Raw genomic sequence first — 25,171 nt, forward strand, 5'->3', positions numbered from 1 at the left:
AGAATGGTGCAGAGCATTAGAGAGTGATTTACTACTTAAACAAGTTATGGATTTCGTAGTAAAAGGTTGGCCTAAAGAAAGGTCCGTTGATCCTGATTTACAACCATTCTGCAAGATTGCAAATGAATTATCTCTTGAAGGCAAATTAATTCCTCCATTTTGCTTTCGCCAAAGAATTCTTGAAACTGCGCATTCAGGTCACTTGGGTATGACTGCCACCAAGCTTAGGATACGCAATGATTTTTGGTGGCCTTCTGTTGATCGTGATGTTGAAGTACTTGTTAATAATTGTACTCAATGTTTATACAGTGATAATAAACATTTGGTTACGAATTCCCCATCTCCCAAACCTTCAATTTCTCCCAACGGAGTATGGCAAAAGGTTGCAATAGATTTTCTTGGACCATTTCATGTACTTCCAAATTGTATGAAATATTTTAAAGTTTTAATTGACCATTTGTCCAGGTGGGTTGAGGTCAGGGGTGTTTCTGAACCTAACACCAAATCTGTCATTCGTTTTCTCCAAGGTATTCAGCAGAGAAGGCACCCCTGAGGAATTACTCCCAGACAATGGAGTTCAATTTACTTTGCAACTTATGCAAGATTTTTTAACAAAAATGGGCATTAAACATTTACACACACCATTGTATTTTCCTCAAGGTAATGGCAAAGTGGAAAGATTCAACAGGGTCCTAGTTGAATGTATTCAAAGTGGCATAAAAGCAAAAGTAGATTGTGAATCTGCTGTCAGAGATGTAGTTTGGGCATATAGGACCACTCTACATTCAGTGTCTGGTTGTGTTCCTTTTGAATTGATGAGAGGGAGAAAAGTGGTATCCACTCTCAATCCGTTTTGGAAATTGAATTGTTTGAATACTGAATGTAATGTTACAAAAAATTATTTCATTGATAAAAGTCGCAGTGATGAAGCCAGTACAAGCAGGTGTAACAAACTAATTATTCCTGTTTCAAAAAAAAAAAAAAGTCAATCTTGTTGTTGGAGATATTGTCCGTGTCAAGGATCCTTTGATGCTACAAAAAGGTAAATCTAAGTTCAGGGATCCTGCACATATAGTTACTATTAAAGGTAACAGTGCCAAATTAGACAATGGTCAGTGGTGGAATTTTGATAGTTTGGCCAAATCCACTTCTGTTCCTTTTCCTGTTGTTGATGATGGTCAGAGTTCTCCTGCTGTCAGAAGGAGTTCAAGATTTAGGAAGACCCCTAGTAGATACATTGAGTGAGCATTCATTTATGGTTTTAGTTGTTGCATTATTTTTGCATTTTTATTGAAAGGAGGGAGATATGTGGCATCTGTACATTATTTGTTAGTGCACTTTATTTATATACATATGTTGGAATGTTACTTTGTACCTGTCCGTTCATTCCATGTATTACCTAGAAAAGAATGTTTGGGCCAAGGTTTGGAATTGCTTTACAGGCTGTTGGACCAACCACCTTGAGCCCTCTACACCTGTTTACTCTGTGTCCTGTTATCTTCAATAAACCAGAACAATGACTGAAGACTCCTCGTGTATGTTGTACTATCCAACTCTATGAAAAGAGCACCCTTCATAATTCCATGACACTTGGTTTGATTTTAAAACTTGCAATGTCCAATTTATTGCAAAATCGATCACAACTTACTCTGACAATGTTAAAGCATATATGTCATTTTATATGATATCAAAATGCAGATGAAATGACCTAGGACAATGAATAAATGCGAGTGGACAGTGTAGTCGTGCCATTATCTACAACAGCCGAAGCCTTTTCCAAGTTTTCATGATCAATTTGTCTTAAATGTTGAGAAATGTTCCAAATTTCAGTATAGGTGGCATATATAAAACATTTAGAACGAGGAGATTTGGGATCCAACAAAAAAATCCTGTATATTGATATTATCAGAAAGGAGGGACAAGTGATGCTCAACTGCTCATAAGGTGCAATGTTCTAACAATTGTCAGCATAATTTTCCTATGCTTTAGGTTTTAACTACTCACAAGTGTTGTGGCTGAATGCCTTAAACCCGTTGATGAGTTCAAAATACGAGCATTACATCTATTTATATCTACTAGTCATAATATCCACCCATCTGAACCAGAAAGAGAAGAATCGTACGTGCCATTCTATACCATTTCATTAAGCTGTTATTTTGTTCGATTAACAAACTGTTGCAGTTATCAAACCATGCAACAGAGGGAATGCTTGGCGTATTTAAATGTTTAGCATTGTCTAAGACGTGTAGTCTGTTGTACTGTTTTTTTAAAAGGATCATTGAACAATTGATCAGACAAGCCCAAAATAAAGCATCAGTTCCCTGGGCCTGTTGGTGTTGTGTACCCCAAACAGATTTAAAGCCAATGTTCTCTCCAAATCACATAACCCTTTAGGGCTAGTTGTGAAATAAAGTAATCAGAATAAATTAGTTTGAGTGAGCATATTTTTCTTTGCTGGGGAAGGTGTAATCTTAAAATAAGAAACTGTCTGTAGGGACCAAACCATATACTAAAATAGTGGAATGTGAACCATGACTCGAGTCAAAGACTATACCCAGAAGACGTAGAGATGTCGGGGACCCAAGGAACCACCCATGGTAAGTAGCTAGGAGCCCCACGGAGGACGTGTGCAGACTGGGATCACGACCGCATGATCAATGCAAGTCAATGGGTAAGTCGCAGTTGCAATTTTAAAGAAGGACCCTTCCCAGTGGACCCTGAATAAACCCTGTGTAATACAGAAGGTTGGAGAGCCACCTCACCCGTGGATACCCTAGAACCAGGATCCTTCACCAGGGAAGCTGGATGCATAGGTGTGAAGTGGCGTCGGAAACCGCAGTCGAACCCAGTGGAGGACCCCAGGAAGATACCGCTGCTGGAGAAGGAGAAAGTGTCCGGTGGAACCCAAAGGTGGATTTAATTCGAGAAGTACCTGAAAGCAGAGGGGACAGAGTCTTTGACACTTGGAAGTGACCAGGAGGCACAAAAGATAAATGCCCACCGATGTTGGGTACTTCAGGAGAGTTGACGGTGTCCTTGGAGCTGCAGCTGTGTGGACCAGGCGATGCTGTGGAAGACCAGGAGCCGCTGTGGAAGACCAGGAGCCGTACACGAGCTGTCTCACGTCGGATGTCAAGAGGTGATGGGTCAGTGTCCGGCGGGAGTACCAACAAGCCTTTGGCAACTGCAACCAACATGGAAGTGGAGAAAGGTGCAATGTCGGGACCAGCAAGGACCAGGAGACTCACCACAAGCAGGGGAATCATGGCAGGCCCTGAGCAATCAGGGAAGCTCAAAGAATACGAAGATGACTCTCAAGAGGACCCACAGGCCAGAGGCACTGGAGTCGTAAGAGGACCTTGAACAGTTCACCAAAGATGCAAGCCCACAATGCAAGATATGTGGTGAGGGTGAAGATCTTGGTCACTGGAGATGCTTGAGGATGGGGCTACTTGGAGCCTAAAGATCTTGGTGGTAGGAAGCCAACAAGCCTTTGCAATTGTAATTCGATGCTTTGCACAGGGGTTCGGTTCCTGCGGCTCCGACGAGGGATACTGGCCTCAAACTCAGTGAGAGGAGAGGGCAGGCCTCGAGGGATGTGGAGAACCACCACTTGTATTGCTGAGTCCTACAGTGTCCGTAGGAGCCCAGGATCAGCAGACCGGTCAGCTTATTTGCGGTGCCTGTAGATGCAGAGATGTGACTCCTTCACGTCATGGGAGATTCATTCAGGTTTCTTGGATGCCCACAGGCCTTGGAAGGTTCCTGTATGGTGCACAGGCACGGATGTTGCAGCAGACGAGCAGAGCGACGAGATCAGGAGAAGCAGGAGTCTTCCTAGTTGCAGCCTTGATGCCCAGAGCGAAGTCCAGAGTGCCCAGATAGTTGAAGAAGTGGTGTCGGAAATGTATCTCGTCCCATGACGAATCTGAGGACCCACCCACAGGTAAGCCATTAAATACCCTAAGGAAAGGGTTGGAACGATACAGGGGTCCCTCCCTAAGGAGGGGCTGAACAAGGGGGAGGATACTCCCCTGTCCTTTGTCCAGGTTCGCGACAGAGCGGGACCCAACGGCTCCTTGAACTGATTTAAACTGGACTATGCATGGAGGGCAACAAGTGTGCCCTGCATGCAGACTATGTGGCGCTGGCAAGCGCTCACCCCCTGCCCCAATACACTAAATCCTATCTGGGTGGTGGTCACACCTCCCTGTGACAAGATACCTATTGTTCTGCCTTCCTCTGCCCGAGCTTGGCTCAGCAGCAGGAGGATAGAAATGTGTCTCTGGCCATCAGCAGCCCTGACTTGCTGTCCAGGTCTGGAAGACTGGTACCAGGAGCACCGAGGGCCTCCCAATGAGCTTTATGGTGCATGGAATCATACCTCCCACACAGTTTACGGTGTGGGGTATGATTCAAACATGTTTGATACCAAACATGATTGGATTCGTTACAGCCCGTTTCGAGATGGTCACCCCGTAATGAAAGTTGCCCCTCTATGTGTCATATGGCTGTCTCACTTACAACCTAGGAGAATGGATTCCGTAGATCGTAGAGGTATCCTGCTTATGCAGGGGCACCCTCACACTTAAAACCAAGCACCCTGCTCTCAGGATTGAATGGCATGCTCTAGTGACCGTAGATATAGGTAAACCTATATCTTCCGTAAGTGGTGCTAGCACCAGCTTACACAGGCTGCAATGGCAGACCTGTAGTTACCAATTGAGTGGTCTCCCATGGGTGGCATAATGCATGCTTCAGCCCACGGGGACCCCTGGTGTACCCATTCCCTGGGTACCTTAGTACCATATACTAGGGACTGATAAGTGTACACCAGTGTCTAATCGGGGATGTACCCAAGTACTTACCAAACCAATTTAGGGGAGAAAGCACAGAGACTGGGGTCCTCGATCACAGGATCCCAGTCAGACTAGTCAGAAACAGCATTACATCAGCAAAAAGTGGGAGTAAGCATAAAAGCAGATCCTACTTTCCTACAGGTAGTGTGGTAGAGCAGCCTTAGACTTATCAGAGAGGAGTGTTAGACATTTGATTCACATACAAAGTCAATACATCAAGCGCACACACTCAAAATAGCACTTTTTAAAATATAGATCTTTAACACCAAGAACTTCATAATTGGTTAAGTACTTTGTTTGAGATATCACTGTCTTGAAAGTATACAGAAATGCACTTTCATTTGGTGAGTTATCACGTTTTTTCAGTTGCAGAAATACACTGGCATGTGTGTCTGTAAAGCAATAATGTTATCCTATGGTAAAGAAACATTTACTGCATATGGGTACTTAGCAGCGACTTACAGTAATGTCCTTCTGGATTTAAGGTAAGTATGGGGCATGGTCTAAGGCAACACCAACAGGTCACCTCGAGCGGCCCTGTGCCGTCCGAGTGCCGAGGTGCATTCAGCACTGGGTGGCTCGTTCAAATCAGTGTGGAATGATCCGGTCAAAAAGTGGCTGCAAGTAAGGACTGGCGGTACCAGTCAGGGCGAACCCATGTGGTGGTCCTTGAGTCTTTGGCCTGCAGAGATATCGATGGCCCACTGGAACTTGAGCTGGGGGGGCTTGTGTGCAGTGGTTCTTTCTCCTGCTGGGTCACACTGTGGAATGGATATGGAGTGCCCTTCAGGACTTCCCACTAAAAAGTTTGCATCATTTACAGCATTGGTGCAAACATTCTGGACTTTTTTTTTACAAATAAAAGAATAAAGCTGACCTCTTGAATATGCTGCAACCTGTCCATGTTGGTCATGCGGGGCAAGCTGGCGTCTGCTCTTGCGGTGAATCCCCAAGATGCCCTTTGCCAGGTCACCAGAAGTTTGTGACGGCTCATCCATCCTCTGAGTCTTTGTGCATACTTCTTCCTCCTCTTAAACAGATCCCAGACACCCTTTTTTCCATTAAGGAAACTGATTAAAGCAAGAGGAACTCGGCCCTGAGATTGAGTAGACTGTATGCCGGTTTGTTGCTTCTGTACTATGTGGCAGATAAAACAATGGTGATTTCAGATCTTCCGATCACCTCAATTACAATTTTGCTGAAGTTGTACGTGATAGGCCAGATGCAACCCAGCAAATCCTCTGCTCTGGCTTAGTTATAGTGGACTTGTTGTTGCAGGCTTTATGTTCCTCAGTTGATGTCCATCATGCCGGATGCACTCAACCAAGTCCTCAGGCGATGTCAAGGCAAGTCTTATGAACCTGCCCTTTAAGAAGCGCTAGACCTGGACCTATTAGCAATTTGAGACAGACTGCGATGGAGCCCTAGTTGGACACACCAAGTTATGTTATGTTAGATAAATTTATAACGCGCGATAGTTACTCCAAGGAGTGTCCCAGCGCGAAGCCAAATGAGGAGAACTAAAGTAAGAGGCTATGGAAACAGATGGGTTTTGAGGAGACGTTTGAAACAGAGTGGGTCCTTAGTGTTGCGCAAGAAGAAAGGGAGAGCATTCCAGGCCGCGGCAGCTTTGACCGCGAGCGAGCTGCCCCCGATCCTGGACCGGGAGAAACGTGGAACCTTGGCCAGCAGGAGGGCTGAAGAGCGGAGAGCTCTAGTCGGGACATAAAAGGAAAACCGCCTCTGCAGATAGATGGGACCCAGGTTGTGAAGGGCTTTGTGGGCAATGACCAATGCTTTAAACTTAACCCTTTCGGCCATGGGCAGCCAATGCAGGGCACGGAGATGAGCGCGGACGCTGCTGCTTCTGGCGATTCCAAGGAGGAGCCTTGCGGCTGCATTTTGGATCACTTGTAGTTTGTACATGGAGTAGCCAGGTAAGCCCACATACAGGGCATTGGCATAGTCCAGGCGGGAGAGTAGCAGTGCTCGAACAACCGTTTCCTTGGCAGTTCTAGGGAGAAGAGGAAGAAAACCCCTAAGAACCTTAAGAAGGCCAAAACAGCCACCCGAGACCTTCTTCACCTGGGCCGAGAACGACAGGTTATCCTCAAACCAAACTCCGAGATTTTTAACGGAGTTACCATTAGAGGGAGGAGGAGGAAGATCCGGGGGCCAGATCTCACGTCTGAAGTCCAAGGGGAAGTTACCATACAGAAGGATCTCTGATTTGTCTTCGTTGCACTTGAGTTGGGCTCTAGCAAGCCAACCAAATACCGAAGACAGACACTTCTGTACAGGCAAGACGGAGTCTTCCCCCTTGGCCCAGGTAAAAAGAAGCTGTGTGTCATCCGCATAGGCTATCACCTTAGCCCCCAACTTCTCGGCCAAAAAGACCAGAGGAGTAACATAGATGTTAAAAAGGAGGGGGCTAAGGGACGAACCTTGGGGGACACCTGTGGGGACCTCCTGCCGAGAAGAGGCGGCCGGTGGCACCCAAACCTGTTGGGTACGGCCCTCCAGAAAAGACCTCAGCCAAGCGAGGGCCAAGCCAGAAACCCCAATCTCAGAGAGGCGGGAGAGCAGTCTGGCATGGGGCACCGTGTCAAATGCTGCTGACAGATCAAGCATTACCAGAGCTGCTCTGCCACCAGCATCTAAGCAGTCCCTAATCGCCTCTGAGATCTCCACTAGCGCTGACTCTGTGCTATAGGATGCCCGAAACCCAGACTGGGCTGGGTGCAAGGCCTCAGATCTTTCCACGAATTCGGAAAGTTGTCGAGTCACTACCTTCTCACATACCTTAGCAAGGCAAGGGAGAAGGGAGATAGGGCGGTAATTGCCGGGCAGCGTGGGGTCAAGGGACGGTTTCTTCAGTAATGGAAGAATTTTAGCCTGTTTCCACTCCGGCGGAACACAGGCCTCCCTAAGGGAAAGGTTAATAATAGCATTCACCTCAGGGTTGATGATCTCCGCGACCGCGGCCAGCAGTCTGGCAGGGCATAAATCCGAAGGTGAACCGGACTTGAGGCCCTTAAGTAATTTCAGAGTACTAGCCATGTCGACAGGAGGGAAGACCGACAGAGCGTGTATTGGAGCGCCCCGAGAGGGAGCAATCAATCCATCTTCCGCCTGGAAAGCTGAACACACAGGCAAAGACTGCTGTATCATACGGATTTTATCCTTGAAAAAGCAGGAAAGGGTATTGCACCAGTCAGTCGTGGCCGGGCCCGAGCAATTGAGAGCGACGGGGGATGTAAAGCTCTGAACTATATGAAAGATCTCCTTCGAGTTGTTACAGGCCTGTTCAATACGCTCGGTGAAATATTGCTTTTTAGCCTGAGAAATGGCGGCGTAATAGATCTTTTGCTTAATCCTCAGAGCGGCCTTAGCCAGAGGACAGTAGTCCTGACGGCGCCAGGCCCGTTCCAGTTTTTTGCAACTGTGTTTAAGCGTGCGCAACTCAGCCGAAAACCATGGTTTTGAAGGCGCTACTCTCGAGGGCCGAGAGGAAGTAGGAGTAGCCAGCAAGGTCATGGACTTGTCCAGCCAGTTGGAAAAGCCAGCAAGGCTCCCCTCGAGATTATTAATGAGGTAAGGACTGGAGGCCGCCAGGGCCCCAGCCAAAGAAACGGGGTCAACCTTCTTAAAGGCTGGTTTTCGTGTAGTGTAGTTTATGCATACTTTCAAGTCCTGGCTCAAGCCACACTTAACTGCTGATAGTCGGATACACTTCAGGGCCCCGATATGGTGCAACTCTGGCATTCGAATAGGTGGGGGGGAAATTTGCTGCCCAATGGAAATGTCGTAAAATCCGATACTTGACAGACATGATTATAAATGGCACCTGGAAATTATTCATTGTCTTCCAGCAGGGTACTGGTCTCCTGTCTACCAAAAGATGGCTTAATAGTCCGCTATAATGCTTGAGCACTACCCCGGCACAACTCCCTCAGTAGCCCATCGGCCCTTATCTTTTTGCAGGGAAACACTTCAGAGGGATGGTTGCCAGACTTTACATCACCATTGTAGACGCTTTACTCTGTGCCCACCTCCCTCATCCTACGACTCCTGTGAGCCCAGACTTCAACAGCAATTTCAGGGCGACGAGTGGTACCCAGTCATGTGGGACTACAACATGGGACTACAACATGGGACTCCAGGAATCCAGACTGAAATACAGCTATTACGAAGTCCTTCATAGATGGCACTGGTTACCAGAGAAGCTGCATAACGCTAAAGTTAGTCCTCAGTTCAATTATTGACTATGTAATACGCTACACTGTACAAATTTTGTGAGTACCCACATCTAAGAGTTTACTGGCAGGATGTCTCGCCTCCATGCTACCGGTGCTATCCAGTAACCAGAGGTTGACACCTCACATGGCTCTCCTCAGTGACCTAACTGAGCTTCTAACCCTCTCTCAGTGGGTCTCAATGGTGATGGGAGTGGCAAAGATCTGCATTTTACATCTGTGGTGAACAGACAGAATCCTATCCCTTGACTCCTGGGTAAAAGACATGCACGAGATCACAACTTTTGTGAAACTCCTGTGCAAACTAAATTACATGCTCCCATAATTAATGGAAATCTGGGGCCTTTTCTTGCATAAGCGCACATGAATTGAACGGTCAGACTACGTATTTCGAGACTTTTTGGGTGATCAGTCCCATCCCCGGAGATCCTTGGAAGCTTAGGGGTTTGCTCCTGTGGTTGTCTGGGCTCCAGGAAATGTCAACATTTTTCAAAACTCTTTGGCTCAGGAGCTAAAGACCTACTGAAAAAAGCTCCCAACTACCAGTTCCACAGCGTAGGATAGAATTTTACATTCCTTCCTCACTTCCCCTCCCCCCGAAAGTTGCAGTTGCTTAGATCATCCAAAAAGTCTCAATGCATAGAGACTCTCGGGGTGTCAGTCAGAGGCCACCATTAAAGTCCAGTCCATGTTACAATTCAGTCGCGGCTGGCATGACCTGCGAGTGGGGGGGTGGGAGGGTGTTGCGAGGAGGGGTTAATTAAAAAAGATAAATTAACTTACCTTCGCTTCCGGTCACGCGTCGTATCTCATCTCTCTGCTCCTCACTGCCTCCATCTCCTCTCCTAAGCCAATCACAGCGCTGCAATGCCAGCGTTGTGATTTGCCAGGACACCAACCGCACAAGTTTCTATGGGGAGGCCGTTTCCTCCATGTAGGCTGCATGCAGCCTACATGGAGAAAAGGGGAGCGTTTGTATGACTGGTTTGGTCGGCACTGGGGCCGACCAAACAGTCAGCGCCCACAACAGTGGGCAAGCCACTCCTCCCCTGCCTGGAGCAGGACCACCCACCCCCAATCAAACCCTTCTGCTTTCTCGCAGTGCGAGAAGCAGAAATATAAAATGATATTCATAATACCATTTTATGTTTCTGCTTCTCGCAGTGCGAGAAAGCAGTGGGGCGACTCTCCTCCGCCCACGTAGGGGAGCCGCCCCTGTTACAATTGCTTTTGGTCTGCTGTGAATTGTAGGGAAAAGGCCTCTTGCAGAATTTATTGCCCCTATAGCTGCACAGGAGTTCGACTGACCAACCCTTCAAGTCCACTTATTTGTACTGGGTACAAAGGGGTGCAATTCAGTCCTTTAAAGCTCCTCACAGGTCACAGACAGCATGACCATTACTCCTCTTTTCTTCCACAGGTCCAGAAAGTGTACTGGAGAAGGCTAGGTGAGGGTCCAGCTTTGTAGGTGTCATTAGTCTGTGAGTGGGGAAGACTCTTTTGCCCACTCTAACCAATGGAGGAAAGGTTTCTGGGGCAACTCTTGCCAGCATTTATTTCTGAATTTCCTGTTTGTTCTACGGCAAATACCACAGTGCCTCTTATCCTCAAAATCCAAGCTGGGGAAACCCTTCTCCCCTTGCGTCGAGCCTGTGTGCCCAATCAGAGCTGTGGCTAGGATAATCAGCAGTCCTCTCCCGTGGTCACCCAAAACCAGTTCCATCTCCGTAGACAAGTGGCAAATCTAGCTCAGTTTCGGGGGATTGAACTAGCCCACTGGGGTTTTATATGTCCCTACATAGTGCATCATCAGTATAGTAAGACGGAAGCAGCCTACCCCATTCCCAGTTATCACTAATTTCTTAAGGCACAAAGGATTGCTCTTAGACTGGGTCAGACTCTGAGCTAAAGAACCCAATGGCTTTGATGCATAGGTCTCGATTCAGATTCAATTATAACTGGTTGTGCTTGTGTGATCTCTTTGCACGAAATCAGTCGCAATCAGGCCTGTTTCAGGACTGGCTCTATCAGCAGCAGTGAAGTACCTGTGCTTGTATGAAAGGAACCGTGGTGGACCTACGCGCCAGTGAGGAGATGTGCACTAGAATCAGTGCTGATCATGTAAACCGATCTATATTGGGCAGAATGCATTAGGGGCTGACCAATTAGCAGTAGTATAACTGGAGACCCCAGTGGCTTCTTTGGGCCCTTAAGGAGGGCCAGATGGAGTGGAAGTACACTGAAAATCTGCAGCACTGCCTCTGAAGGCCTTCAGCTGCTGCTAGGTTGATGATGACCCATGGAATTCGGCCATACATGGACCAGCTGCGGACCAGTTTGGCATCCAGGGGCCTTGTGCTTTCTCGCCTTACTTTGACAGGCAAGATGAGTCCTGCTTTACCTTTTCATGCTTATGTTTAGACTTTGCCTTACCATAAGACTTTGGGTGGGAATAGCCCCGAAAACACATACACAACTGGGCCTGCGACCTGAAGCACAACTGTGATCTGCGCTTTTTGTGCTCGGTAATGTAGAGTTTCACCTCTGTCACAGATAGTCTACAGGTCCTGCATTGAGCCAAAACATCAGTAGCTGACCTCATACAGGTTTGTGACCAAAGTCAGTTTCCTGCATTCACGGTACAGCTTCAGTCCTGTAGTTTTCAGTAGATACATGGTTTCCTGGCATACTATGAAACAATTTAAGACTCGTCGAATGACTAACATGGGAACAGAGATTCGGGTCAGTGGCGAGGGGCATAGAAAGAAAGGGAATGACATCAGCACACAGGGGTGGTGCCTGATAACGGCTCTATTCCCTCAACTGCACTGTGGTACAGAGCATTGCGGAGCCATATACCATATCAAGCGCTGCTAGAAAGAATCTCCAGTCTGACACTTGGGGATATTCCAAAAGGGAAGAACCTGCAGTTAGAAGTATCCAGCAGAAAGGACGGTTTGTGAAATATTCTCTCAATTGTGCTCTGCTGCGCAGAGACATTTATTTTTCAAGCAAAACGATGATTGCTTACAAGAGTTCTTTCATGATTATGTGGCCTGGTTAAAAATAAAAATGTTCTATTCTCAATGTTTAATGTATGACCCACCCACACCCCATTCAAAGTTTTATAATTGTCTCTGTGCAGTAAACTATCCGCATGGAGGTGGTGTGTTTTTGATCATGCAAATGTTGAATGCATATTCTGGTACAGTCCAGACGTAAACTGAATAAGTATAGGACCAATATTACAGAAGACACTGGATCGGGTTAGAAAATGTTGTTGCTCTCCCATTAAGAATCTTAGATATTCATGTTTGAACACAAGTCAAATAAAAATGTGCTGTTCTTGTATGATTGCGTTTTTAGGGGTAACGATGCTTCCTCTTAAGTCCCTTTCTACTCTTAATTCCTAGGCACTTGAACAGGACAAGAACAACGAAAAGGCACTGTTCAGACGAGGTGAGGCCTATCTCGGCATGAACGAATATGACTCTGCGAAGGAAGATTTCCATAAGGTTCTTAATCTATATCCAATCAACAAGGCAGCAAAAGCACAGCTGGCTGTTTGTCAGCAAAAAATACGACAGCAGCATGAACTGGATAAGAAGACCTACGCCAACATGTTCCAGAGGTTTGCAGAGAGGGATGCCAAAGTAAGTGTTAAGCTCAGCTATCTGCAAAGTGGTGGTGACTTTTGTGCAGCTTGCTGAATCTAGCATGCCAACTTCCAGGCTATTCTACAGAAGGCCTACGGGCAAACATTTAAAAGCTAAATTTCTCAAGTCAGTCTTGTTTCCACAAAAGTATTGTCCCCTTCAAATGTGAAAAGCATGAGGCTGTCAAATTCATAATGGCTAGTGCATCTAGCACCCATTCATTTGCAGGAAGGGTGCCAAGATGAAGGCAAAAGCTTTTTTAACTTTGGTCTTTGCCTCCGTTTAGCTTGTTCACCCTTACAGTCTGACAATACACCAACATGTCTTTAACTTTATCCTATTCTAGCAGCATAATTAAAGCAATCTGTGACCCTGTGTACTACGACACCCTGCTTTAACTCTCGCCCTACCACCCTATTTCTAGTTTTCTGTCGATTTGGCCTTCGCTTTCAGAACCACAATATACTTTATTCTAATAAGGGATTAGAAGTACCTTTTATTTGTAATGGCACCAAAGGCACACGTGGGGAAGGAAATAATTATGTTCGAGGCATATGAGCTGCAGATTACACACTGTGCATAGATCGCCATCTGGTGTTGGACCCGGATGTTTGCAGTTGTTTTTCCTCTTGGAAAGTCTTTGGAAGTCACGAGGTATGTAATTCTTCCTTTGGATCATATTGCGCATGGGCTTCAGCTCCATCCTCAGATTGTTTTTTTTTTCCGCCATCGGGCTCGAATGTGTTCTTCGCGCTTCAGTTCCGAACTGTTTCAGTTCTTCTGATCGGTGCACAATCCTTTTCCTTTCCGCGGTATTGTTTCGATCGTGATCTCCACTCTCGACGCGACTCATCATTCGAAGTCTTCGATTCCGGTCGTCGACGAAGGCCTTCGGGCCTACCTGGCCTCCTGTCTTGGCTGATGGAAAGGACGCCATTCAAAAAATGTCCTCAATGTGGGTCGAAGTTTCCCCACACCGATCTACATGAGGTGTGCAACCTCTGCCTCTCCCCAGAACACGAGGCAAGAGACTGTCCGGCTTGCAAATCCTTCCTTTCGAAGAAGACTATTCAGGATCGACGGACGAGGAGAACAATGGCTCACTCGTCAACTTCGATTCCCGACGACATCTTCGGAGAAGGCGTCGATGTTCCGGAAGAGCAGCACACCGAAGAGGGCCTCGTCAGCGCCTCCGAAGCTGACGACTCCGATGTCGAGGACATCACTCCGGCACAGAGGGGCGTGAGTACTAACATCGACCCCAACCCTCAACGACCTCGAAAAAGGCTTCGGTCACGCCTTCGCCCTCGGGCCTAGGCACGACCAAAGACACTGCTTCCCATACCTCGCCTTCGGGCCCGGTTAAGAAGCCCATCAAGCTTTCAGGCGGTTCGGGCTAAAGCCAGCCTCCAGACTGGCACTAGCTCTTCAGTACCGACACCATCCCCGGAGCCGTGCAAAAAACCAAAGGCCCTCGAAACCCACACCTCGAAGCCGTAAGTCATCTCGGAACTGAGGAAACAAACCGATATTTCGAAAGCCCACGGTTCAAAACATCGAACCGATGCCGAGCCGAAGCCTAAGAAACCTACGGCTCCGACACCTTCGGCACCGAAGGATCGGCCCCCATAGATTAACTATTTTGGCCAGATCCACTACAAAAAACACTTGTGAAGGACCCTAAAACCGCCATTTGATGCTCAGGATCAAAAAGAGACCGCTGGACAAGCCTACCCCAGCCCCACCTCCAAAGAGAAGAGACTTTGCTTCCTCCCCTTTGAGACTGCCTTCACCTCCTCCTCCACCTCCTCCTCCGTCTCCCCCACCTCATCATTCTCCCACACCCTCTCTTGATGAGGATGATGACAACGTCTACGACGACACAGGGGATGGGTCGGATAACCAGCCCACAGGGGACCCCACTCCTACAGGCTCCCCAGACCCATGGGACGACTATAACATCCCAGATGTCCCTAACGTCCCGCAGGACCACCTTTACCCTTCAAGACCGCCCCCCCCCCCCCCCCCCCCCCCCTGAAGACACAATGGGGTTTAACCAACTGCTCCATAGGGCTGCACACTACCACGGAGTTGATCTCCATACAGACCCCGTGGAGGAGGACTTCCTCCTAGATACGTTTGACACTACACAGAGGGCCACTTCCGTTCTGCCCATGCTTAAAGGGGTTATTAAGCACGCACCGGAGGTCTTTAGAGACCCAGTCAGGGCCAGGGTCATCAACCCTCGCATTGAGAAAGTATAAGGCCGCCCCTACAGACCCCACCTACATCAGAGGCCCCGCACCACTAGACTCCCTACTAGTCTCCAATGCGAGGAAGCGTGCAAACTCCCAGGCATCAGGCGAGGCACCACCACCCGATAAGGAGTCCAAACTCCTGGACGCCTCTGGCAAGCGAACTGCATCACAGGCTGCCAACATATGGCGCATTGCAAACACCCAAGCGCTTTTAGTAAGGTATGACAGGGCACATTATGATGAACTGGAAGCCATAATGCAACACCTCCCTGACAAATACAAGAATAGGGCCAACGAGCTAATCCAGGAGGGCAAAATCATCACCAACACCTCCATTTGTTGCGCCCTAGATGTAGCTGACACCGCCTCTAGGGCAATTAACACCAGCGTCCTCCTGCGTAGGCATGCCTGGCTACGAATTTCAGGTTTCAAACCCGAGGTGCAGAGTTCCATCCTCAACCACCCCTTTGACGAGCAACTTCTGTTTGGCCCCAACGTCGACGTTGCCCTTGAAAGAATGAAAAAGGACACCGACACAGCAAAATCTATGGGAGCCTTGCAGTCACAAGCTCCCAGGTGCTCCTTTCGCCGCTCTTCGTTTAGAAGCAACTCCAGAGGCTACTCCTCCGACAGCGCCTCCACTTCCTATAAGCCCCCTACCCAATCCACCTTTACTAGGGGTTACCAGAGAGGTGGCCACAGGGGTAACAACAATAAAGGCAGAGGCAAAACTTAACACCTCCCGCTCTGCCTCCACCCCCGCCCAATGACTTCCCTCCACTCCCCCCACACCATCCCACTTCGGTCGGGGGCAGACTCCACAATTTCCTTCCTGTCTGGACTACCATCACCTCAGACAAATGGGTGACACAGATAATTCAGGCTACTGCCTCGAACTAACATCTACCCCCCCCCCAAACATACCACCCAAACAGCGCCCAATGTCACAGGAACATTTGTCACTTCCAAAGCAGGAGGTTATCTCCCTCCTACGAAAGAGTGCAATAGAACCAGTTCCTGGCCACCAACAAAACATGGGAGTTTACTCCCTATATTTTCTCATACCAAAAAGGGATGACACTTTAAGGCCCATCCTAGACCTCAGACCCCTAAACCACTACATACACTCAGACCATTTCCACATGGTCACACTCCAGCAGGTACTCCCCCCTACTCTCCCAGAACGACTTCCTTGCCACCCTAGACCTCAAGGACGCCTATTTCCACATTCCCGTTCACCCCGCTCACAGGACGTTTCTCAGATTTGTAGTCGACGGTCCACACTATCAATTCAAAGTACTCCCATTCGGAGTCACCACAGCACCACGGGTGTTTACCAAGTGCCTAGTGGTAGTGGCAGCACACCTGCGAAGACAACCCATCCACGTCTTCCCATAAAAGCCAGCTCATACAACCAGTGTGTACAACACACACACGCCACTATCCAACTACTTCACAAACTGGGCTTCACAGTAAACCAAGCCAAGTCCCATCTGCAACCGTCCCACATAAAACAATACCTCGTGCCACCATAGACTCCTCAGAAGTGCTAGCCTATCCCAGTCCTGCCAGGATAGCAAGCGTTCAGGCTCTACGTGCCAAATTTTAACCGGAACACTCTTCCATCTCGAGTGTTCATGCAACTTATAGGAATGATGGCCTCTTGCATATTCATAGTACCTCACGCAAGACTCCAGATGCGTCCTCTCCAAGAGTGCTTAGCATGCCAATGGAACCAGACCCAGGGTCAATTGACAGATCTGGTGTTGGTAGACGGTTGTGCCCATCGTTCTCTGCAGTGGTGGACCACCAAAAACATTTCCAACGGGCGACCGTTCCTGGAGCCGATTCCTCAGATAGTACCGACAGCGGACGCATCGCTCTCCCCGTTGGGGAGCTCACCTACTACATCACACCATGCAGGGCAGGTGGACACCTCAACAAGTTACTCCACATCAACCATCTGGAGTTACTAGCCATATTCTTAGCCCTAAAGGCCTTTCAAACACATGTCTCAGGCAAGGCCGTCCTACTCCGCACGGACAACATGACAGCCATGTACTATATACAGAAACAAGGCGGCACACACTCTCCGCAGCTCTCTCAGCTAGCACAGAGCATATGGAGATGGGCCATATCCCAAAACGTCTTTCTCCTAGCCCAACATGTCCAAAGAGTCCTAAACACTATGGCCGATCTGCTGAGCAGACCAACACTACAGATCAACGAGTGGGAACTCCATCCACAAGTTCTTCACCCCTACTTTCAAATGTGGGGACATCCACAGATAGACCTCTTCGCCACCCACGAAAACGCCAAATGCCCAAACTTCGCCGCCAGGTATCCACACCCATTGTCCAAAGGCAATGCGATATGGATGAACTGGTCAGGCAGATTTGCGTACGCCTTTCCGCCTCTCCCACTCATTTCATTAGTGGTGCGCAAACTACAGCAACACTCCCTCACTCTCATCCTAGTAGCTCCAACTTGGGCCAGACAACCGTCGTACACCACACTGCTGGAACTATCTGTAGTACCGCACCAAAAGTTACACCTCTCTCCACGCCTTTTAACCCAGAACCATGGAGAGATCAGGCACCCGGACCCAGCTCAGCTCAACCTTGCGATCTGGCTCCTGAAATCAAAGAATTCGGTTATCTTAATCTTCCCCCTGACTGTATGAACGTCATTAGAGAAGCTAGACGACCTACCACTAGAGCTTGCTACGCAGCCAAGTGGAAACGTTTCGTGATCTTTTGTCACAACAATAACTTCAATCCCCTAGATGTGTCCATTCAACACATCAAAGGCTATTTACTACACCTACAAAGATGCAAGCTAGCCTACACGTCTATTAGACTGCACCTTGCGGCCATAGCTGCTTATCTACAAAACAGACAACATCTATCACTCTTTAGAGTACCTGCCATAAAAGCCTTCATGGAAGGCCTCAAAAGAATAATTCCCCCCAGAGTGCCACCCTCAACTGTGTGGAACCTAAACATCGTTCTCACAAGACTAATGGGGCCTCCCTTTGAACCTCTACACAAATGTGAACTTCAATTCCTAACATGGAAAACTGCTTTTCTTGTAGCCATTACTTCCCTCAGAAGGGTCAGTGAGATACAAGCACTCACCATTCAAGAACCCTTTCTGCAAATGCACCATAACAAGGTTGTTCTCTGCACTAATCCAAAATTCCTCCCTATAGTAATTTCTCCCTTTCACCTAAACCAATCTGTGGAACTGCCCGTATTCTTCTCGCAGCCACAGACCATTGCAGAAAGAGCTCTCCACACACTAGATGTCAAACGATCCTTACTCTACTACATCCAGAGAACACTACCCTTTCGTAAGACCAAACAACTGTTCGTGTCTTTCTCACCACCACACAAAGGCAACCCCATCTCCAAATCTGGGATAGCTAGGTGGATTTCAAATGCATACAGATTTGCTAACACAAAGCCAAACGTATGCTCACTATTCCCCCTAAAGCCCACTCTACACATAAGATAGGGGCTTCCATGGCATTTTTAGGGAACATTCCCTTAGATTATATCTGCAGAGCAGCTACATGGTCTACACCGCACACTTTCACTAAACACTATTGTGTAGATGTGCAAACTAAGCAACAAGCTAGTGTGGGTCAGGCTGTACTCAAAACATTGTTTCAAACGACTGCAACAGATACTGGTGGTCGCCGCTAGGAGCGAGTACTGCTATATAATCTATGCACAGTGTGTAATCTGCAGTTCCTATGCCTCGAACGGGAAATGCTACTTACCAGTATGCATCTGTTCTTGCCATGTAGAGCTGCAGATCTACACACGCCCACCCGCCTCCCCGGCTACCTTTATCTGTTCCAGTTTTATCTTATTTAGATACAGCACACATGGGCATCTTCACTGCTTATTACTATGCTCCATCATTTCCCCGCTGGCGAAAAACAATCTGAGGATGGAGCCGAAGCCCATGATCCAAAGGAGGAGTCACATACCTCGTGACTTCCAAAGACTTTCCAAGAGGAAAAAACACGGCAAACATCCGGGCCCAACACCAGATGGCGATCTATACACAGTGTGTAGATCTATAGCTCTACATGCCAAGAACAGATGCATACTGGTAAGTAGCATTTCCCTTAAACCTGATTACTTAGGGCTCTCTCCCCCATCAAAATGTATTAATTGTTAACTCTCCCTTACGGCAGACCCCATGCCACTAACATCAGTCGCTCCTACTACCCCTACCCCCTCTAACCGGATCATGACTCATTCTTCCCCCACCCCCAGTAAAGGCCTGCTTGATCAATTGTAGATTACTTCCTCGCCACGCTGATGACATCTGGCTCTCTCTGGAAGCCCTTAATGTTCCTGACTGAAACATGGATCAAGGACAACTCTATCCCTGACTTCACACTAGCCATTCCAGCTGGCTACCGGATTTTGGGGGTTAACAGGGCTGATAATAAATCTGGAGGAGGAGTGGCTGTGATTTTTCGCACTAGATGGGAACTATCTCTCAGAAAACTCACTAACTCTGGACAACCCCTAGAAGCCATGTACGTTTGTATTACGATGGCCCCTAACGCCGTTTTGGCCGGAATCCTGGTCTACAGACCCCCCAATTCACCTCCCAATCACTTGCTAGAACTTTATAATGCTCGCTCAAACATGATAATGTTACGAATTTAGGAGATTTTAATGTACATACGGACGATGTCAACTGCACCAAAGCCCGTCAACTTATAGACAACTTTGAAGTCCTCAATCTGACCCAGCTGGTTAATGGCCCCACGCATTCGGCGGATCACACGTTAGACCTGATATTTACTAACAACCCCAATCTGAAAACAGCCCCCCCTCTACCTCTTACCTGATCCGACCAGTTCTTAATTCTTTCAGCCTGTCACCGCCCTCTCGGACTACCAGACCCCCCCTATAACTCCGCAAACAGAAGGAAATGGTGCAACGTCATGATTAATAGCATGTCTCCTGCACTTTCCTCCACTCGCCTCCAACTGTCAGGGGATCCGGACTCAGACTCAGTAAACTTTAACAGTTGGCTAACCAATGCTCTAGATACTGTCGCCCCCCTCAAACCCAGCAACTCATCAAGACCAATACCATCAGCCCCTTGGTTCTCCCCCGAACTCCGTATGGAGAAAAGCCACTGCAAAAAATTGGAACGTATCTGGAGACTATCTTGCGATCTCACGGCTAAGTCAGTTTACAAAGCTGCCCTAAAAAAGTTCCATAAACGTAAACACTCTATTATGAGAGATTACTTTATTATGATAAAATACACTCTGTAGGTAATTCGGCTAAAACCCTCTTCAAAATAGTGCAGGATTTTACCAAGCCTGCCATCACCACTAGTGTAGTTCCCCCTACCTCGAACCTGTGCAATGGGCTATCCGATTTCAGGATAAAATTCATGATATCTATTCCACCTCCCTCCCCCCCCCCCCCCCCCTCCCCTCCCCTCCAAATTCAACTCAATCCAGATCCCGCTGCTGGGTTGGTCAGCAATGACGCTCTGCCCGCCTTCCGTCCTATCTCTCCCAATGCCTCACTTCAAAAACTATTTACCTGCAAATCCGGTTCTCCAAACGACCCCTCCCCTCAGTTTTTTTTTTTTAACTCCTGGCACCCCTCTTCAACACCCCACTCAATCCGATCTGGAACGCCTCTCTGTGCTCTGGCACCTTCCCCGGTGTGTGGAAGCAGGCTCTTCTGGTGCCAGATTCTCAAAAAACCTGATGCTGACCCCACTGTATTTAAAAATTTTAGACCTATTTCCCTCTTACCGGCTCCGGCAAAATTTCTTGAAAAAATAGTTCAGGAACAACTTTACAACTACTTGGAATCCCGTAACCTTCTCCATGACTCACAGTCCAGCTTCAGATCCGGCTACAGTACTTAGACCGCCCTTCTAGAAGTCTCCGAGAGGATTCGTGAGTGCGTCAATTCGGGCAAAACAGCCATGCTAGTGCCCCTCGACCTGCCCATGGCGTTCGACACGGTTTCTTGTCCTATCCTTCTGGATAGATTGAGCAACATGGATATTCAGGGTACCCCCTATCCTGGATCCGGTCCTATACTGGAAACTGGACTCAGCAAGTTTTCTCCATCAGTTTGTCTCCGAGAAACCCTTGCTCTGTGGGGTCCCCCAAGGCTCTGCCTTGAGTCCCCTCCTTTTTAACGTCTACCTATCACCCCTTGCGGCACTGGTCGAATCCAGCGGGTGAGGGTATTGCCAACTGGTATTCTCTTTTGAAGAACATTTCTAAGCGGCATTCTCAAACTTTAGACACTGCCTGAGTAACATCTCTGCGTGGATGTCACTTAGCACTCTGAAGCTTAACTCTGACAAAACCGAGGTACTCTTCTTCAGTCAAACAATCCGGCCTTCCCCGACACTATGGTGGCCACCTGAGATGAATCCACCACCCAATCCTGTTGACTCGGTGAGGAACCTTGGCTTCCGGTTTGACAACGATCTTTCCTGCAAAAATCAAATCAGGCAGGTGTCCTCTTCTTGCTTCCGGTAGCTCCGCATGCTGTGTAAATTCCTCCACTCCCTTCCCCTGGTGTCCCGCCAGACGGTAACCCATGCCTTAATCACTTCCCATGTGGACTACGCCTACAGTCTTTACCTGGGGGCGCCTGCCTACCTGATTAGGCGTCTACAAATTGTACAGAAGGCTGCGGCCAGAGTGATCTGTTAAATCCCGTTCTGCCACCCGATCACCCCCCATCTGAGGAAACTCCACTGGTTACCGGTGACTAAACCTACTGAATTCAAGGTTCTCGTTCTGGCTTTCAGAGCCTTTCTGGGACATGGCCCTGCATACCTGAGAGCCAGACTCAAGCATTACCAACACAATCGTACCCTCAGATCTAACCATCTTCATCTCCTTGCCACCCCCTGTTTTCGCAGGTCCAAAATGGGTGGCAGAGCCTTTGCAGTCATTACCTTCAAAATCTGGAACGCCCTGCCACTCTTCCTCCGCTCTTCTGAGTCAGAGCCCATGTTTCGCCGAGCCTTGAAGTCTTGGTTGTTCACCAACCACTAGTAACCCACCCTACTCCTATCATCTGCCGTCTGCTTTAGCGCCGGGACACCCCCGTTAGGGGTAGCTGTGCGCTTTATAAACTCCTAAATAAATAAACTTCAGAACCCAAGGAAATCATCTGTGCAGTACCACACAGATCCTCACTCAGCCTCACCCTCTTCAACACTTATGACACACCGGTCCCGCATCGTCAAAACTCATGGACTCAACATCATGTCCTACGCAAACGCCAGACAACTCTCCCTCTCTGAAGATACCACCAGCACCAAGACCAGCTTCCAGAACGGCATGACAGACGTCGCCACCTGGATGAAAGACTGCTACCTGAAGTTCAACACGGATTAGACAGAGGTACTGATCTTTGGAACCTCTGTCATGGGACGTATCATGGTTGCCCTCAGAACTCTGACCTACTCCTACCCCCACTGATAACGCTAGGAACCTAGACATCATTGTGGACAACAAGCTACCCACGACTACTCAGGTCAACTCTGTCTCTGCCTCTTGCCTCTTTAACATCTGCATGCTTAGTAAGATATTCAGATGGCTACCCCAAAGCTCAAGACGCACCACCACACAGGCCTTCATTTTCAGCTGACTGGTCAACGGCAACGATCTCTAGCCGGGATCGCAACTCGCCACCTCTAACGACTACATACCATCCAGAACGCTGCAGCCAGACTCGTACCAGCCTCTACCTAGATGAACCCACATCATTCCCTACCTCTGGGAACTCCACTGGCATCCTGTACAGAAAAGATTCCAGTTCAACCACCTGACCCAAGTATGCAAGGCCCTACACAACTGTGGACCAGCCTACTTGAACCAACGCCTGAACTTCCATCAGTCCACCAGACACCACTGCTTCATTTCCCTTTCTCTAACCCTCTTATCCCTCCACAACCCTCACCCAGCCCTTTGCATCAGACATAGAAGATACAGAGGTCACTCCTCCTCCTACCCAGCAGCGAAGACCTTGAACAGGCTACCTCTTCATCTCTGGACTTCCCTATCTCTTCCAGAGTTCCTAAAGTCCCCGAAGACCTAGCTATTAAGCTAATCCACCAGACCCTGCCAGCGCCTGGATACCTTCACGGGTGAGAAGCGCTCTAGAAATATACTGATTGATTGATTAAGGATCTCTTCTGACAAGTGGTTGATTGGCGGGCCTTTCAGACTACATCTTTTTGAGATGGGAATTTCTGGCATAACCTTAGGAATGTCTGACATAATCTGTGTCCATCAATATGCAAGTCTTAGACGCATTCATATAATCATATAAGGTAAAAACCATGTGAATTCAGGCAACACTGTTATTATTATCTGACCTTGAAATCGAGATAACAAGGTACTTGCCCCAAACTATTGCATTAGATATCTTATTGAGGTCTTTGTATACACATCTGGTGTCGTATCAATGTCTTTGAATGACGTGACACTTTCTCAGATTCTTGGAAAGAGAAGGACTGGCAACATCTTAGACAAATGCAGAGATGTCCATGATTAAGCAAAATTGGAGAAAATTGAATCCCTGCTTGCTCAAGATGGAGTCGGGCCTTAGCGAATTTACATCACTTCTTGGGCTGAAATTCCCACACCTTGTGGGTCAAAGTCACGCAAGTCCTGCCCTTGGTCTAAGACGAGGCCTGAGCAATACTGAACCCTGCCATTATTGATGACAGGGACTCTGCAAAGTTCTCCTGGAATCCACTGATTTGCTCTACGGGGCTATTGCCTCCACACTGGAGAAGTGTGGCTCAATGGTTAGAGCGGCAGACCCTGATGCAGAGGTCTGACCCGGACCAGGGTTCAATTCCCGCCTCGGCGGGTCTTGGGCTCAATTTCCCCGGACCCGATAATTCTCGCCTCGGTGCCTATTCTAATCATGGGTCCCACTCTGCAACTCTGGGCAATCGCTTGCTTAATCTCCACAACGCCCCCAAAAGTGCTAGGATGCCTGGTTTCACCTTGGGGGTGCCCAGGAGTGGGCACTTCACAGGGAAAGGCCAGGAAGGGTTCCACAGCGGTATGTGCACAGCGCCTGAGAGACCCTTTCGAGGGTGTGCGGAGCGCTATATAAATGCACTACATTTACATTTACACTGTTAATCCGCTGCCACACTTTGCTTTGAACCACTGGCTTCTCATAAAATGTCCAGCCAACTATGACAGAAATGCCCTTAGGCTGTCGCCTGTTCAGTGATGAGGCAGATTCAGTGATTGAGCGCTATTAAAGGAGTCTGTCTACCACCAGAACTTTTGGTTCCTCCCTGGCGTCGGCCCGGTCACACTCCGTTTCTCCTGTTTCAGCATTACCAGCCATACCCCCAAAGTCACCAGGCCTCCGAGCCTTTTCGTGGACTTGGGAACCATAGCCAGCATGTTGTGCAGTCCCCCTCCTCTCCAGCTCCTGCAGCCTCTTAGCCCCTTTAGCATAGCATGCCCTCCACACAACATAGGCATGCTGTTGGTGTTAGAATCGAGCACTATCTACCGTGATGGCAAGCAGTAACCTCAAACAAGTGCTTCAAATTGTCTGAAGGGGTTGCACCCTTCCCTTCAGGGAAATCCTTCTTCCTTTGCCAGCTTACCCAGACCAACAGAAGGGGGACCATCAATTTTTGCTCATTCAGGAGGTGCAGACTGTTGGCTAAAGGAGCCATTGAGTGGGTGCCAGTGCCACAGGAGAACTCTGCTCCTTAATAGATCTGTGCCTCCCTCAACGCCTTTCCGAGACAAGAGAAATTCAAGAGTCGCACCTTAGCTCAGGTCTGGTCCGGCCTGGAGACTGGATTGTAGCATAGGACTTGCAGGATGCTTACTTTCAAATCCTCATCCTGCAAGCCTGCATCTATACTTGCGGTTCACAGTGGGGCACAACCATTTCAATTTTGCTGTGCTCTCCTTCGGCCTCACCAGTGCCCCTGCATGTTCACAAAAGTGATGGTTGCAGCTCACTTTTGGAGGTTATGGGTTCCAGTCTTCTCCTGTTTGAACGACTTGCTCATGAAGGTGGGCTCACCCCAGGCAGTCATCACCCACACCTAGATTACGATGAACCTCCTAC

At 48.2% G+C, this 25,171-nt stretch overlaps 1 protein-coding gene across 1 annotated transcript in view; it reads left to right on the forward strand.

The window, feature by feature from the left end:
- FKBP4 (FKBP prolyl isomerase 4) overlaps positions 1–25,171 on the forward strand; it is a 475,143-nt gene that overhangs the window by 445,317 nt on the left and 4,655 nt on the right. Inside the window, exon 9 of the mRNA XM_085652302.1 lies at positions 12,529–12,768. Within this exon, the coding sequence (XP_085508428.1) occupies positions 12,529–12,768 (240 nt within the window). The remainder of the gene's footprint in view (positions 1–12,528; positions 12,769–25,171) is intronic.

This window comes from Triturus cristatus, chromosome 4_1 (assembly GCF_964204655.1).
Source record: "Triturus cristatus chromosome 4_1, aTriCri1.1, whole genome shotgun sequence".
In the NCBI taxonomy this organism is placed as follows: Eukaryota; Metazoa; Chordata; class Amphibia; order Caudata; family Salamandridae; genus Triturus; species Triturus cristatus.